General features: G+C 45.1%; 1 protein-coding gene across 1 annotated transcript; it reads right to left on the reverse strand.

Annotated features, from left to right (window-relative positions):
• Window positions 1-3,833: 3,833 nt before the first annotated feature.
• On the reverse strand, window positions 3,834-13,414 carry C1S (complement C1s). The gene is made up of 12 exons (XM_080812061.1): window positions 13,241-13,414; window positions 12,195-12,362; window positions 11,714-11,921; window positions 11,403-11,580; window positions 10,408-10,533; window positions 9,764-9,963; window positions 9,407-9,560; window positions 8,876-8,991; window positions 8,409-8,487; window positions 7,585-7,713; window positions 6,616-6,690; window positions 3,834-5,073 (listed from the first exon to the last, which is right to left on the reverse strand). The coding sequence occupies exons 2-12, from the start codon at window positions 12,215-12,217 to the stop codon at window positions 4,274-4,276; spliced, it is 2,088 nt and encodes a 695-aa protein (XP_080668187.1). The 5' UTR covers window positions 12,218-12,362; window positions 13,241-13,414; the 3' UTR covers window positions 3,834-4,273.
• Between the last annotated feature and the right edge of the window lie 374 nt (window positions 13,415-13,788).

The following is a 13,788-nucleotide window of genomic DNA, read 5'->3' on the forward strand; positions in this document are numbered from 1 at the left end:
CTCGGGTACATTAAAAAGTGCGCAGCATCACTAATCAGGGAAATGCAAATCAAAACCACAATTAAAAATCACCTCACATCTGTTAGGATAGCTATGAAAAAAAAGACAAAAGATAACAAACACTAGCAGGGATGTGGAGAGAAGGGAATGCTTGTACACTCTTTTTGGGAATGTAAACTGGTACAACCACTATGAACAACAGTATGGAGGTTTTTTCAAGTAATTAAAAATAAAAATGCCCGGCGCCTGGGTGGCTCAGTGGGTTAAAGCCTCTGCCTTCGGCTCTGGTCATGATCCCAAGGTCCTGGGATGAAGTCCCACATCAGGCTCTCTGCTCAGTGGGGAGCCTGCTTCCTCCTCTCTCTCTACCTGCCTCTCTGCCTACTTGTGATCTCTGTCTTCTGTCAAATAAATAAATAAAATCTTTCAAATAAATAAATAAAATAAAAATACATATGATCCAGCAGTACCCCCTCGGGGTATGTATTCAAAGGAAACTAAACCATTATCTCAAAGAGGTATCTGTACTCCAATGTTCTTTGCATCATTATTCACAATAGCCAAGGTATGGAAAGAACCTAAGTGTCTGTCAGGAGGTGAATGGATCAAGAAAATACGGTGTATATTACATACAATGGAGTATTATTCAGCTTTTCGGTTTTTTTAAGATAGTATTTATTTAAGAGAGAGTGAAAGCCAGAGAGAGCACAGAGGGAAGGGGAGAAGCAGACTCACCACTGAAAGGAGAGCCCAATGTGGGGCTGGATCCCAAGACCCTGAGATCATGACCTGCACTGAAAGCAGATGCTTAACTGACTGAGCCACCCAGCATGCTTATTCAGCTTTTTAAAAAAAGAAATCCTGTCATTTGTGACAACATGGACAAACCTGGAGCACATTATGCTAAATGAAATAAGCCAGAGAAAGACAAATACTGCACAGTATTGCTTATATGTGGAATTTCAAAAAACTTTTTTTCAAGTCAATGTCATAGAATCAGAGAGTGGAAGAGTGGTTGCCAGGAGGTGAGGTGTAGGGGAAACAGGGAGAGGTCGGTAAAAAGGTAAAAGCTTTCAGATATAAGATGAATAAAATCTGAGGACTCATGCATAACAAGGTGACTACAGTTGATAACACTACATTGTATAATTGAAATTTGCTAAGGGACTAGAACTTACAGTGTTCTCACCCAAAAAAATACTTTTAAGGGCAAATATGTGAGGTGACAAATTAATGTGATGGGGGAATCCTTTCACAATATATGTGTATAGGATATCATCACATTGAATACTTAAAATATTTTATAATTTTGTCAATTATACCTCAATAAAGTTGAAAAAAAACAGTTTTCTCATATTTTTAGTTAAAAAAAAAACAGGTATGCAGAAAGTGTAACATCACATTTCTACAGAATATGTTGTCACACTAAAAGCAACTTTGGAGGATCCCAAAATCCTGCCAGCGCCTTTTGTGCTGATCCATTCAATTCCTTCCATTAAGTCCTTCGGCCCCTGGGTACCATCTTTTCTCCCTGTCATGAGAAATTGATCCACCAGTCCATTTTCTTCTGACCAAAGAAAGGTGACAATTCACCCGCTTTTTAAAAGTTGTTTTTTCCTGAGTTTCAGGTGAAGCAGACACACATTGTTTTCCCAAGTGAGGCATAAGGCCACATGATTGATATCCTTCAAGTCACACTGAATGATTCTCCAGCCCTTCTAGGCCTTGGTGATGAGTTCTTCCTGGCTCTGAAGTCTCTGATGATGATTCATTGAGAACCCCTCTCCGCCATTCACTCAGGGAAATGATCCTGTAGTGAAGTTAACTATAACCATCCTGCTGCATAAGGCAGTAACAGTGAGGGGATTCTGTCACTAATGCCCAAGTCATCTGCAAAGGAGTAACCCAAAGAGACTGAAGATCCTGGCGTAGATGGATTTCCTTTATCTGTTGCGTGTCTGATTCTAGGTTATTTTTTCGTATTACCTCAATTATTTAAAAAGAAGGACAGTTTCTACAACATGAGGAAGTTTCTTAATATTTTTCTAATTCTTCTCTTCTCTAGAGGAATCACCCTTCTCCCACCCAAAACATGATAGTCCAGGTTATTCTGTCAATTCCATTGCATATGTAATGACAGGCAGGTAGACAAGGGTGGTTATGAGGTACACAGTCAAGGAATAATGGCTTTAAGCTGTTTGGTTGACTTGACACTGTCCTTCCAAGATTCCTTATTATAATCCTCTGTTGATTCTTCAGACCTTTCAATGACAGTTCTGTTGACTTCATCATATGTTAACTGCCAGTCTAAGGTCAATCATTGAATGTAGCCCTGTTGGTCTACTAAAAATCAAAGTCATTTCCTGATGGGCCCCAAATACACACCTCTTGGCTTCTGGTGAAACTGCTCTCTGAAAGCCTCATGTCCCATTCAACAGACCAGAGAGAGTCCTCCTCTCACTCCCAGTCCATGGCTTCCATAAGACACCCTGTTGGGGCAACTGCCGCCCTAGAGAGGCTTCCTGTCCACGGTTCAAGAACAAATTGGCCTCAATTATGTCATCATTTTCATTACTAATCAATTTGTGGTGAAGAACAAGTTGGTTTTGTTTTGTTTTTAAATTTCCATTCCCTTGGAAAAAAATAGAAGGGAGAGCCTTGGGTGCATCCTCACCAGAATTTTCAGCTGTAACATCTTGGCACAGAGTTTAACTCAAAGAAGACATTGTTGTCTGACTGACAAATTGATCAAAACCATGAGGAAAGCAGGGGCGCCTGGGTGGCTCAGTGGGTTAAATCCTCTGCCTTCGGCTCGGGTCATGATCTCAGGGTCCTGGGATCAAGCCCCACATCGGGCTCTCTGCTCCGTGGGGAGCCTGCTTCCCCCTCTCTCTCTCTCTGCCTGCTTCTCTGCCTACTTGTGATCTCTGTCAAATAAATAAATAAAAATCTTTAAAAAAAAAAAACACGAGGAAAGCAGATGAGAGCATGTTCAATTTCTTTTTTTTTCATTTTACTAAGTTGTAATACTGTGTTATACAAAAAAATAATATTATATAAATGTATTAAAAGAAAATTAATTTTCAAGAGACTTCAAAACAACTTATGTCTCAAAATTTTACACTTAAAGTTCTTTTTTTATATACACTTTTTTTATTAACATATAATGTATTATTTGGTTCAGGGGGACAGGTCTGTAAATCATCAGTCTTACACAATTCACAGCACTCCCCATAGCACATACCCTCCCCACTATCCATTACCCACCAGCCCATTTCCCCCCACCCTCCTCCCGTCCAGCAACCCTCAGTTTGTTTCCTGAGATTAAGAGTCTCTTATGGTTTGTCTCCCTCTCTGGTTTTGTCTTGTTTCATTTTTCCCTACCTTTCCCTAGGATCCTCTGTCTTGTTTTTCAAATTCCTCATATCAGTGAGATCATGTGATAATTGTCTTTCTCTGGTTGACTTATTTCGCTCAGCATAATACCCTCTAGTTCCATCCACGTCGCTGCAAATGGCAAGATTTCAGGAGTTTTCGATGGCTGCATAGTTATGCTTAAAGATCTTAAACAGCCAGTTCTGTATGTGGACTTCTAAATGAGGCTCAGGTTTTTTTCATGAGCTTCAAGAGCAAACTATGGCACTTGTGTTGGTGGTGTCCATGCTGATTCACGATAAATCTCAGCTGGAAGAGGGGAGGAAATCTGAACTCCCTGTTTTCATGACAATGCAGTACGAGCTGCTAGATGCCTGAACCGCTACGACACAACAGCCTTTCATCACCCTTCTCTGCGGCTCAGGTCTTGATGCGGAATAAGACAAGTCAGCCAGAACTGGGTTATAACCATGATTTATTACAAGGAGATAGCAGACACTGAGTATGATAAAGTAAATGGAACTTCAAACAGATAAAGGGGAATCAAAAAATCAAGGGTATGCCCAACCATAAATTTCAGAGTCAGAACTGTAACACCAGACAACCATCAGGAAAGGGGAGTCCTTACGGAACAGTGTAAGATAGGAGCACCCTTCTCATGTTGTTATCCATAGTTGGTACTCAGGAGAGAAGACCCCACAGATTCAACCACACCAAATGACCGACACGGTGTAATGACCAAACACTACTTCCAGCTAGGTACCCCAATAATCAAGGTCTATTTAAATCATACTCCCAAGTCTTCATTCATTCACAGTGAAATAATGGGAATATTGAAAAGAACGGACACCAACAGATTGGTCATAGCCCTTGGAGGGCCATGTAGCACATCTATGCATTAGTCTGTTCTGGGGGTACTATTTTCCTGTATTGTCTTCGTTATCCAGTCAATGTAGTTCTGCACTCGGGTATAGATTCCGTACGTTCCACACTGGGGGCCCCAGGACACCAGACCAGCTACGTAGAATTTGAGGGTCTCTTCATCGGGAACCCGTACAGCAAAGGCTCCGCCACTGTCCCCTTCACAGCTATCAACACCCTTCTCCCCCCCAGCACAGATCATGTTATTCGTGAACACATAGGAATTTATATCCACTTTGACATTTTTACCTTTCACCTCGCGGCACTTTTCTAAGGGAGCGACGGGTAACATCGCCCCTCGGAGCAGGATCACATGATCTCTTCCCTTTGTTCTGCCCCACCCTGAGATCAGTCCCAGGTCTCCCACTGAGGGGTTGTACTCTGAGGAGGTGCCTGGCAGGCAGATGGGGGAGACAGTGGGTCCCATTTTCACCGGCTCTCTAAGCCGCACAAGAGCAATGTCATTGTCGAAGTTCTTCCGCGTTTCGGGCGCATCCAGGAATACCCAACCCGGATGAATGATCACACGCTCAGCTGTAAGCATCTGGGCTTTTCTCAGTTCTGAGGTGACGACTGAAGTGGACCCAACGTACATGACCGGGTCACGGTTCCCCTCCACGACGTGGGCAGCTGTCAGCACCCAGTACTCATCGATAAGAGCCCCCCCAGCCCATGGGTTCTCAAAGAAGACTTGCCAGGGGAAGTTTTGAATCTCTGCCACGATTCCTCCAAATATCCTCTGTGTTCCTTTAAAGGGCTTACTGGGAACACCACAGACTAGGAAGGAAGAAGAAGGCGGAGAGAAAGCAAAAAATAAATTGTTGGCCTCCTGCAAATCCTCCAATCACTCAAAAACCTGCCAGGCTTCCGAATTCTCTAGCACCATACAGCCAACCTTGTATTCGGTCAGCTATCTCAGTACCGGATTCATCCTGAATGTATCACCAAACAACTCACTTTTCCAAAGCCACAGGCAGGCCTGTGGGAGAGACATGTTTAACTGAAGCAGCGTATGACTTCCTGAGTCCAAATGAGCTAGGGCCTCAACGCTATGAACGGCCCCTCTAGAGGCACACGTCGTCCTAGCTTCGGCCCATAGGGACAGGGGCCCAGCTGGAAACAGTGCTGGGAAACTCTGCTTGCACAGATGGGGGAGGAGGCAAGCATGCCACCATCTTATGATGCTTATGATGCCCGGATGGAGAGTTTATCGCCTTCTTTGCTGGAGTCCTAACTACAGCTGAGTGCCTCCCAGCAATCCAAAGGAAGGAGGACAAAGAGAGGGTTCTCTTCTCTCCTCTTTCATCTCATGGCCCCACTGATTCCAGGTTTGATCACCTTGCCATCACCAAATGCCACTAAAATTGAATTTTATTCCAGAGGAAGTCAGCTTACCTAAAATCTCTCTGTAGTCAGCCTGGATAGACTCTGAAGTCAGCATAAAAGGCTTTGGACCCAGACAGACCTGGGTTCAAAGCCCATTCCTGCTTCCTGCTAACCCTGTGAACTTGTACTCAGTTCACTCCTCTGTGAAATGGGACTACTCATTTCTCAAAGGGTTGTTGCAAGGACTGGAATGAGATAATAAATGCAACTAACTAGCTCAGCCCCTGGCTCTCAAGAACACTGTGGTTACTACCAGGATCATTATTATTATTCCGGCTTTGCCTGAAAGCCTTCTATCCAATTCTGATCTGTCTGCAACTCCTTGTTTCTTTCATTGCTCCATATCTGGGTGCCAGATAGACATGCACATAATAACTGGGCAAGTCAGGTGCCTGGGTGGCTCAGTGGGTTAAGCCTCTGCCTTCAGCTCAGGTCATGATCCTGGGGTCCTGGGATAGAGCCCCACATCAGGATCTCGGGGAGCCTGCTTCCCCCCCCCCCACTGCCTGCCTCTCTGCCTACTTACCATCTCTCTCCCTCTCTGTTAAATAAATAAATAAAATATTTTTTAAAAATAATAAATAACCGGGCGAGGCAACTGGTCTCATTTCTGCGGGTGGATTCCTCACTCTCAATTTTTAGGTCTTGTTCTTAGGGATTACCAAACCTAACCGGCGCCGAATCTCATACCAACTGTCACTGGCTGATTTCCTATTTCCCGTCAGTTGGCCTGACTCATTGCGATGGAGGAATTCCCCAGCTCCTGGCTGGCCCACCACCCAGTGCTGTCTCCACCTCACTGAGCTAGATAGACTCTGTTAGGTCCAGATTGTTAAGTCCCTTCCCAAGAAGATTGCAGCGGCTTTCAGACAGTGGCCCCACACACCAGCCGCCGCGCCCACACTCCCTTCCCTGTGCCAGGGCCCTGATTACCTGGAACACATTTCGGCAGCTCCGCGCCCAGCAATTTGTTGACCCAGCTCCCGTTGCCAGCGCAGTGATACTCTCCTGGAAAAGCGCAAGAGACACAGGACACACAGTCACCACCACATCTCCTCTTTTCCATCCCCCCTTTCATGCAGAGCCTCAGCTCCTCTGGGATTTGAGGAGGGGACCCAATCAAGTCAGCTAGAAGGGAGTCTTAAGAACACTCTCTGCCCCATCCCTCTGGCCTTCATCCTGCCAAGGGAGGGGAAGGAACAGTCTCCAAATCAGAAGAGGGAAAATCAGAGAAAAATTGGAAAAATGCTTCAAGTGGGAAAATGAATTAAATTAAAAGGGAGGCACCTGGGTGGTGCAATTGGTTAAGCATCTGACTCTTTGGTTTTCAGCTCAGGTCATGACCTCAGGGTCATGAGATCAAACCCCACGACAGGCTCTGTGCTCAGCTTGACATTCTCTCTCCCTCTGCCCCTCCCACTCATGCTCTTTCTCTCTGTCTAAAATAAATAAGTAAATCTTTAAAAAATAATAATAAATTACAAGCAATGAGGTGGTACATATCTTGTCTCATCCGGGCCTTCATCTACGCCTACCAAGGCCTCTCCCTCAAGAAGGCCAGTCCCACAGTATGGTGACTTAACACTGGAAGCATTGTTCCTGTAAGTTCTACATTAAATAATTGGTGAAAAGCTGGGTAACCACATGAAAATGGCTATTGGAGGGGGAATTTCCACCACAGTTGGGAAGCTGAGCTCAGTGACCTCTGTGGATTCCCTATGGAGGATCCTATATCCACCCCCATAGGCAAACTGTATCTTTAGACTAAGCCAAGAGGATAAACAAAGTCCATCCCATCGCCTTCATTTCCCTCCAAACTCTCTCCCAACCCAGGAAGATTGTTCTGTTTCCTCTCCAGCACTCTTATTCTTTCTCCCCTTTTCTCTAATCAAAGAAACATACCGCTTTCTTCATCTTCTAGGTAGTAATATGGCTCCTCACAAGTGTAATGAATGACAGAGCCAAATAAAGTATGTTCTGGATCTTCGACTTTACCATTCCGAATGGGTTCAGGAGAGCCACAGTCCACGGCTAGAAGAAGAAGGCAGGCAAGCGATGGTCAGGACAGCCACTTCCTTCTTGGAAGAGTCACTGAGCCAGCTCCATCCTCCCAGCTGCGTCCCTCACTCCTTCCCACACCCCACATCTGCGAGCCCACCTGCGAGGAATCTCCCCAGACCACTGAGTCCTGCCAGTTCAGATAGCCCCTTGAAAGCGACAAGGAGGAACCTGCTTCTCGGTGGTTGGTGGAGGCCTCTGAAGAGGCCAGGAATGGACTTCTATGGCACTACTAACTCTACCAATCCCCAGCCTCTTTCTTTGAAAGAAAACTGCTAGTCTAGCCAGTCTAGGACCAGATCTGGGCTGGCACTTCATGGATGGCTTCCCTTAAAAAAAAAAAAAAAAAGTCCATGGGATGCCTGGGTGGCTCAATCGGTCAAGCGTCTGCCTTCGGCTCAGTTCATGATTCCAGGGTCCTGGGATCTGGCCCTGCACTGGGCTCCCTGCTCAATGGGGGGGTCTGCTTCTCCCTCTCCTGATTCCCCTGCTTGTGATCACTCTCTCTCTCTCTGTCAAATAAATAAATAAAATCTTAAAAAAAAAAAAAATCCAACCCACTCTCTCACAAGCCTAAGAGGAAAACATGAATTTGAATCTTAATGAACTGATCTTTTAATTCCCACCAAAGGGGGTGGAAAGAGTCCCATTTTTAAAAAAATACATACGTTGACATTTCAGTTTGGAATTACTCCACTTTCCGTTACTTTGACAAGTAGAATAGAAAGATGTCGAGCCAACACTTCCCTGGAGAATAATACACATCACCATTAATTTATAAGGAGAGACATGGGAAATCAAAATCAAAAACGAAATTGATCTCTGGCCTTGGATCAATGAGGAGTCCTGACCACAAGAAGCTTGGGGACATCTTAGCAGAATGACCCAAAGCACCCAGGAGTTGAGGCTAAAAGACAACTCTGCCCCACATATCAGAGCCCCTTCCCTAGGAAGACTAAGGTAGAAGGAGAATGTCAATCTGGCCATGACTCACAAGGAAGGACTAAAGATCCTAAGGGGTTCTGTTCACAGAAAAAAAAATTGCTCAAACAAGGACATTCAGTAAACCATTAGACAATTCCAGTATGGTCATCCTGATGTAGGGATTAGGGAGAAGAGCCTAATGGTACCTTACCTGTACAACTTCAAATCCTTCCAGACAGGTTATCTTTACCACATCTTTGAACACATATTTGGGTTTCTCAGGCTCCCAGAAAGAATTGGCAGTAACTTTTTTGGGACAAGGGATTGCTTGGAAAGGACAGGGGGGAAAAAAATTACCAAAGAGTTGGAGAATCTCAATTCTATTTATATCATCCTCATACTTTCTGAAATCATTCAATAGTCCTTAATCCTGGTGCCTAACATTCCAAAGGAGATGTCTAAAATAACATGCATGACATCCTCCAGGAAGAGTCACTGAGCCATTTCCATCCTCCCAGCCATGTTAGTACACACTAACTAGCCATCCCAAGTTGTCCGCACCTGCAAGCCAGTTGAAGGATTCCTAGAGTTTTGGGCATTTTTACAACCACTGACAGGTTTAGATCTTGCTGAAGAAGTTAAGTCTCTCAGGATACCTAGCCATATAACAATCTACCTGTTTGGATTTTTACATCATCCGAGGACTTTGATAGCACCAAAGAGCAAATTCTAGGTTACTCACGATCTCCGCGGTAACGAAGTTTCCAGCCCTTTTTTTGCCGTGTTTTGTCAGTTTGGAAGATGACATTAAGAGTGTTACTCTTGGTTTCAATATTTAGTGGCTCAGGGAATCCATTACCACAGTAGGGACCAAATTGCTTGTCTCTTGCAACAAACTAAAAAGAAATGAAATGATGAAATCAGAGGAGAGAAGGGACTAAAAGAAAGAGGTATGATGGAGGGGATAAAAGTAAAGGAGGTGATAAAAGAAGCATCAAATAAGGAGGGGAAGAAACGAGGAGACAGAAAGAAAGAGAATTTGTCTTTGAGGAGAAATCTCCGCATGAGATGGGAGGAAAACTAATCACTCATCACGCACAAGTAAACTGTCAGGGCAGTGGCCCTCCAAATCAGCTGGTTCCACATCAAAATCTTCCCTCCGCATAGTCACCACCACTTGGTATCCCTCCTCCAACAGGATCTGATATTCACACCTTGAGTTCTCTGGGTATGGATTGGGATAATTGGGACTTGCAATCTCCCCAATGAGTGTAGTGAACACATCCCCACTACAATTGACTAAGAGAGAAAAAGAAAAAAAGACAAATCAAATACAGAGTCAAGCAAAGGAGATCCTGCCCCATTCTACGACTCTTCTCATGAACTGACCATCCCAGACTGGAGCCCACACGCCACAATTATATACCCCATATGAATCAATAGAGATACCCAATGCCTATGGGGCTTCCATCACATTGCTGGTGATAGAGCCCCTCAGGCTTAAGAACAGTCCCAGGCAGACTCTCCACATGCATCTATCTCTCCTCTCCAATCATTTAACTTGGCCCTGTGGGCTTGTCTTCCTCCACTCTTGTGGCTCCTCCCCAGCTTATGGGTAACTAAAGATAGGTGCCAAAGCAAGGCTGAGGCTAGTCAACATTGGAAGGGTCAACAAAGCTGTAACCAAAGCCTCAAGCCACTCCAGATCCCAGGGACATGCACTCCACTTGATGCCAAGGTCACCTCCACAATTCTTCATATCATCATGGAGGAAGTATTCTGGGGGGCAGGAGCAGAAGTAACCACCAATGAAGTTGTTGCAGAAGTGGCTACAAGGGGCATCTGCGAAGTCTGTGCACTCATTTATATCTAGAAAAAGTAGAGAAAGATTGAGGTCAGGAACAAAGACCTAGAAGGAAGAATGAGTTTCAACCCCAAACTACAAGGGTAAGAAGAGTAGGAAAGGCCTGTTGCTAACGTGAATAGACGAATCACATCTCAGGATGGTATTATAGTCTACATTACACTTCTGAAATACAATTGTGGAGCTGTGCCCTGCCATCGCATGGTTATAAGGGAGCTCTCAATGGGAGAGGCCCTTGGCCCTTCTCACAAATGGAGCATTTCAGCTCCAGAGACAACACTCTAAAGGCTGAACGTGATGAGATGCCTTTTGAGGGGAAGAGCAATCAGTGCGCACACCACTCTAGAGGATTCGGGCATTTCCGTCTAATCTAAACAATAGTTAGGCCTTATGAGATGATCTAACTTCACTTTAACCTGGAGTTAGGCGTAGAAGCACACCAAATTTGAAGGTTTGTTTGCCATTGGGTGGGTTTGAATATGGTGCATTCCCCGTGTGATTCTTGGCAAGTTACTTAACCTCCCTGGTCCTCACTTTCCATATCTTTAAGTGGAGATCATTACACTTACTTTGAAGGGCTGAGGTGAAGATTAAGTGAATATAGGTAAAATTCCTAATACAGTGCCCAATGTATAGTGGTTCTCCATAAATTACTATTTATTACCTATTTTTACCATTATCATCATCACCACTGAGATACAATCTTGTGTTGGAATTTCACAAAGGCAATTCATAGACAGACCCAAGCCCAGTCAACACTTCCTAAGAGTTACAATCATGAACAGAATCCTTATTCACGGAATCACTCAGTGTTCGTTCTGCTTCTAATCTTTTGGCTGGATCACTAAGGCACATAGAGAAGGCTGAGCCTTACCTACAGCAGCATAGTAGGCAGCAAACCCAGTAAAACGCTCTTCATTGGAGAAATCTGACTTAAAGACCACCTGGAGTCTGTTGTAGGGGACTTGGAACTCTTCCACAATTGGGGAGCTGGGATTCTTGCTGGTCCTCCGCCCACAGAGTTTCCCTTCTTCAAAGTCTCCTGACATTATCTAAGAGGAGAGTCAAAAGGAAGCTAAGAAAGGGTAGTATTTCGGCATGGAGGTCGGAGAAGGGGACAGAGAGAATGGAACATTTCACTGCCACCACCCCAGCCCTGTCCTTTATGTGCTTATCATAATATACCTGCACTGAGTCATATGCGCAGTTCTCTGACAGCTCTATGTCCAGATGGGTGAAGTAGAGATGGATCCCATACCCTTCGGGAACTTCTATATCCCAAGATTTCTCTATCTCATTGGGGTACGCCTGAGGATAGTTAGGGGACAGGATCTCTCCATACATAGTAGGCTCAGCATAAACTGATGCCAAAAGGGAAAATAGGAAAAAGGACCTGGAAAAAAAAAGCACATATGGAGAGGGGTGACCCAGGTACTACTGGCAGACTAGTGCGGTGCCCTAGCATTTGTCATGGGCAGAAGGGAGGGGCAAGGGAGGGAAATAGGTAGAAGGGAGGATGGCAGCAGCACATGGCAGAATCTTAGGCTGGGATAAAGCAAAAAGGCCTAGGTCAAACCAAAACCTGGGCTTCAGATATGAGCTGTTTGCTTGAGAAGATAAAGGGAGTAGAGACCATGGACATCTCTGTAGACTCATGATCACTTACCACATCTCTGGAAATTTGTTCATCCCTGGTGAACAACAGCACGCCTCTAGGTCCTGGCTCTCTGCGCCAATGGACTTTGGAGCACAAGGGTGGGAGGGCTAGCCGTATTTGTCAAACAAACACAGGTACTCGCTTTGGTGGAGGGGGTCACCTGGGGTTCAGTGTCACCTTCATAACAGTAACACAAAAGTTAAACAAAGCCACACACCAATCACCACACGATGCCTGTCCTCTCACACCCTCCCTGGTTCTACCTCAATTCATTTTCTAGAGTAAAACTCAATCTTCTCCTTCTCCCATTGCTTCTCTGGACCTTCTCCCAGTTTTTCTCCAAAAAAAATGAGCGTATTCTCCCAATTTTCTCCTTGTCCTCCCTCACCCCCACCAGTGATCCCTGTCCCCTCTCTACCGGTCTCTCTCCCGCCCTAACAAAACAATATCGCCATTTCCACTCAGGTTTTCAGGAGTCTTTCCCCATCATGACTATCCATCTAGCACATTTCTCCCTCCTCTTTTGGCAAAGATCCCCTTCATCACTTCACACCGGCTCTCTTTACTACATTTATGATGGTGCATTTCTGTGGGTGCTCCCAATGACCCACAGATGGAGGGATGAGCTGCTTTTACTAGGGGAAGGCAGTGACCTTGGGAGAAGTGGTCTGAGACAGGGTTGGGTGGGGAATGAGACAAAGGGCAGCTGAATGACAAGAAACACAAAAGGAAAGGAAAGGTACCCCCTCAATTTCCTACATTAATTTTCCAGGGTTTGGGGTGTTTTCCTTTACTAAAAAAGATGAGATATCTTTCCACAGTTCCTCAAAGAGTCTTGCCAAAAATGTTTCTAAGCCTGAAAACGATGGTAAGTAGTGGGGTAACAGCGACGGAAGGGAGGGGCAACCTAAGAGAAAGAGGTTGCCTATATTCTGCCCCCTTTTATTTTGTTCCTTCCAGCCCTCCATCTTTGCCCAAAACCTTCCCGTGTGAAGTTCTCTGCCTTTCTTTTTCCTTCCATCCAAGCCCTGCTCTTCAATTTTTAAGGTTTTTACCTTCAGAAACGGGCGGGAACAAGTGGGTAGGTCCCTTCTCTCGTGCCAGTGGGCATGCTGGGCAATCCTGCCAGCTCCCAGGGAGAGCAGCACCGGGCCTGGACGCTCCCTCTGCAGGAACCACCGCTGGCCTCTCAGTCCTGGTTCTGTTCCTATGATTCTCTATCCCAGTGTGCATGTCTGAAATTCCCTGATCTAAACAAAGAGGGGGCTGGGAGACCATGATAAGGGAAAGGGTAACTCAGCCTTGATCTTGGAGCTCCCTCTGCTTTTGAAACAAGAACTGCATACTTATGTCCTCCGAGGTCCCTCCATCCAGGGCTCCAGGGACGGAAAGGAGTGGGGAATTCCACCAATTGCTCAATGTTCTTTTCTAGCCAAAGGGTGTGTTAGAGTTTTCAGGGAAGTCAGGTGATTTGTGGGAAAAGGAGGGGATTAGTGCTGTGGGGGGGAAAAGCCAAACCCAGAAAGTCCAGCCCTCCAACAGTGTATGAATCATGACTTAAGGGAGAGTACTTACGAAAAATGCGGGTCATCTCTGCTCCTAA

Source organism: Martes martes (assembly GCF_963455335.1).
Source record: "Martes martes genome assembly, chromosome: 8".
In the NCBI taxonomy this organism is placed as follows: Eukaryota; Metazoa; Chordata; class Mammalia; order Carnivora; family Mustelidae; genus Martes; species Martes martes.

Coding starts and splice junctions, on each gene's coding strand:
- C1S (XM_080812061.1), bottom strand. CDS start 12,217: ATGAACAAATTTCCAGAGATGTG. Junction 10,534..11,402: donor TGCCTACTATGCTGCTGTAG/GTAAGGCTCAGC, acceptor TACTTTTTCTAG/ATATAAATGAGTGCACAGAC. Junction 9,561..9,763: donor ACTGCCCTGACAGTTTACTT/GTGCGTGATGAG, acceptor ATTTCTTTTTAG/TTTGTTGCAAGAGACAAGCA.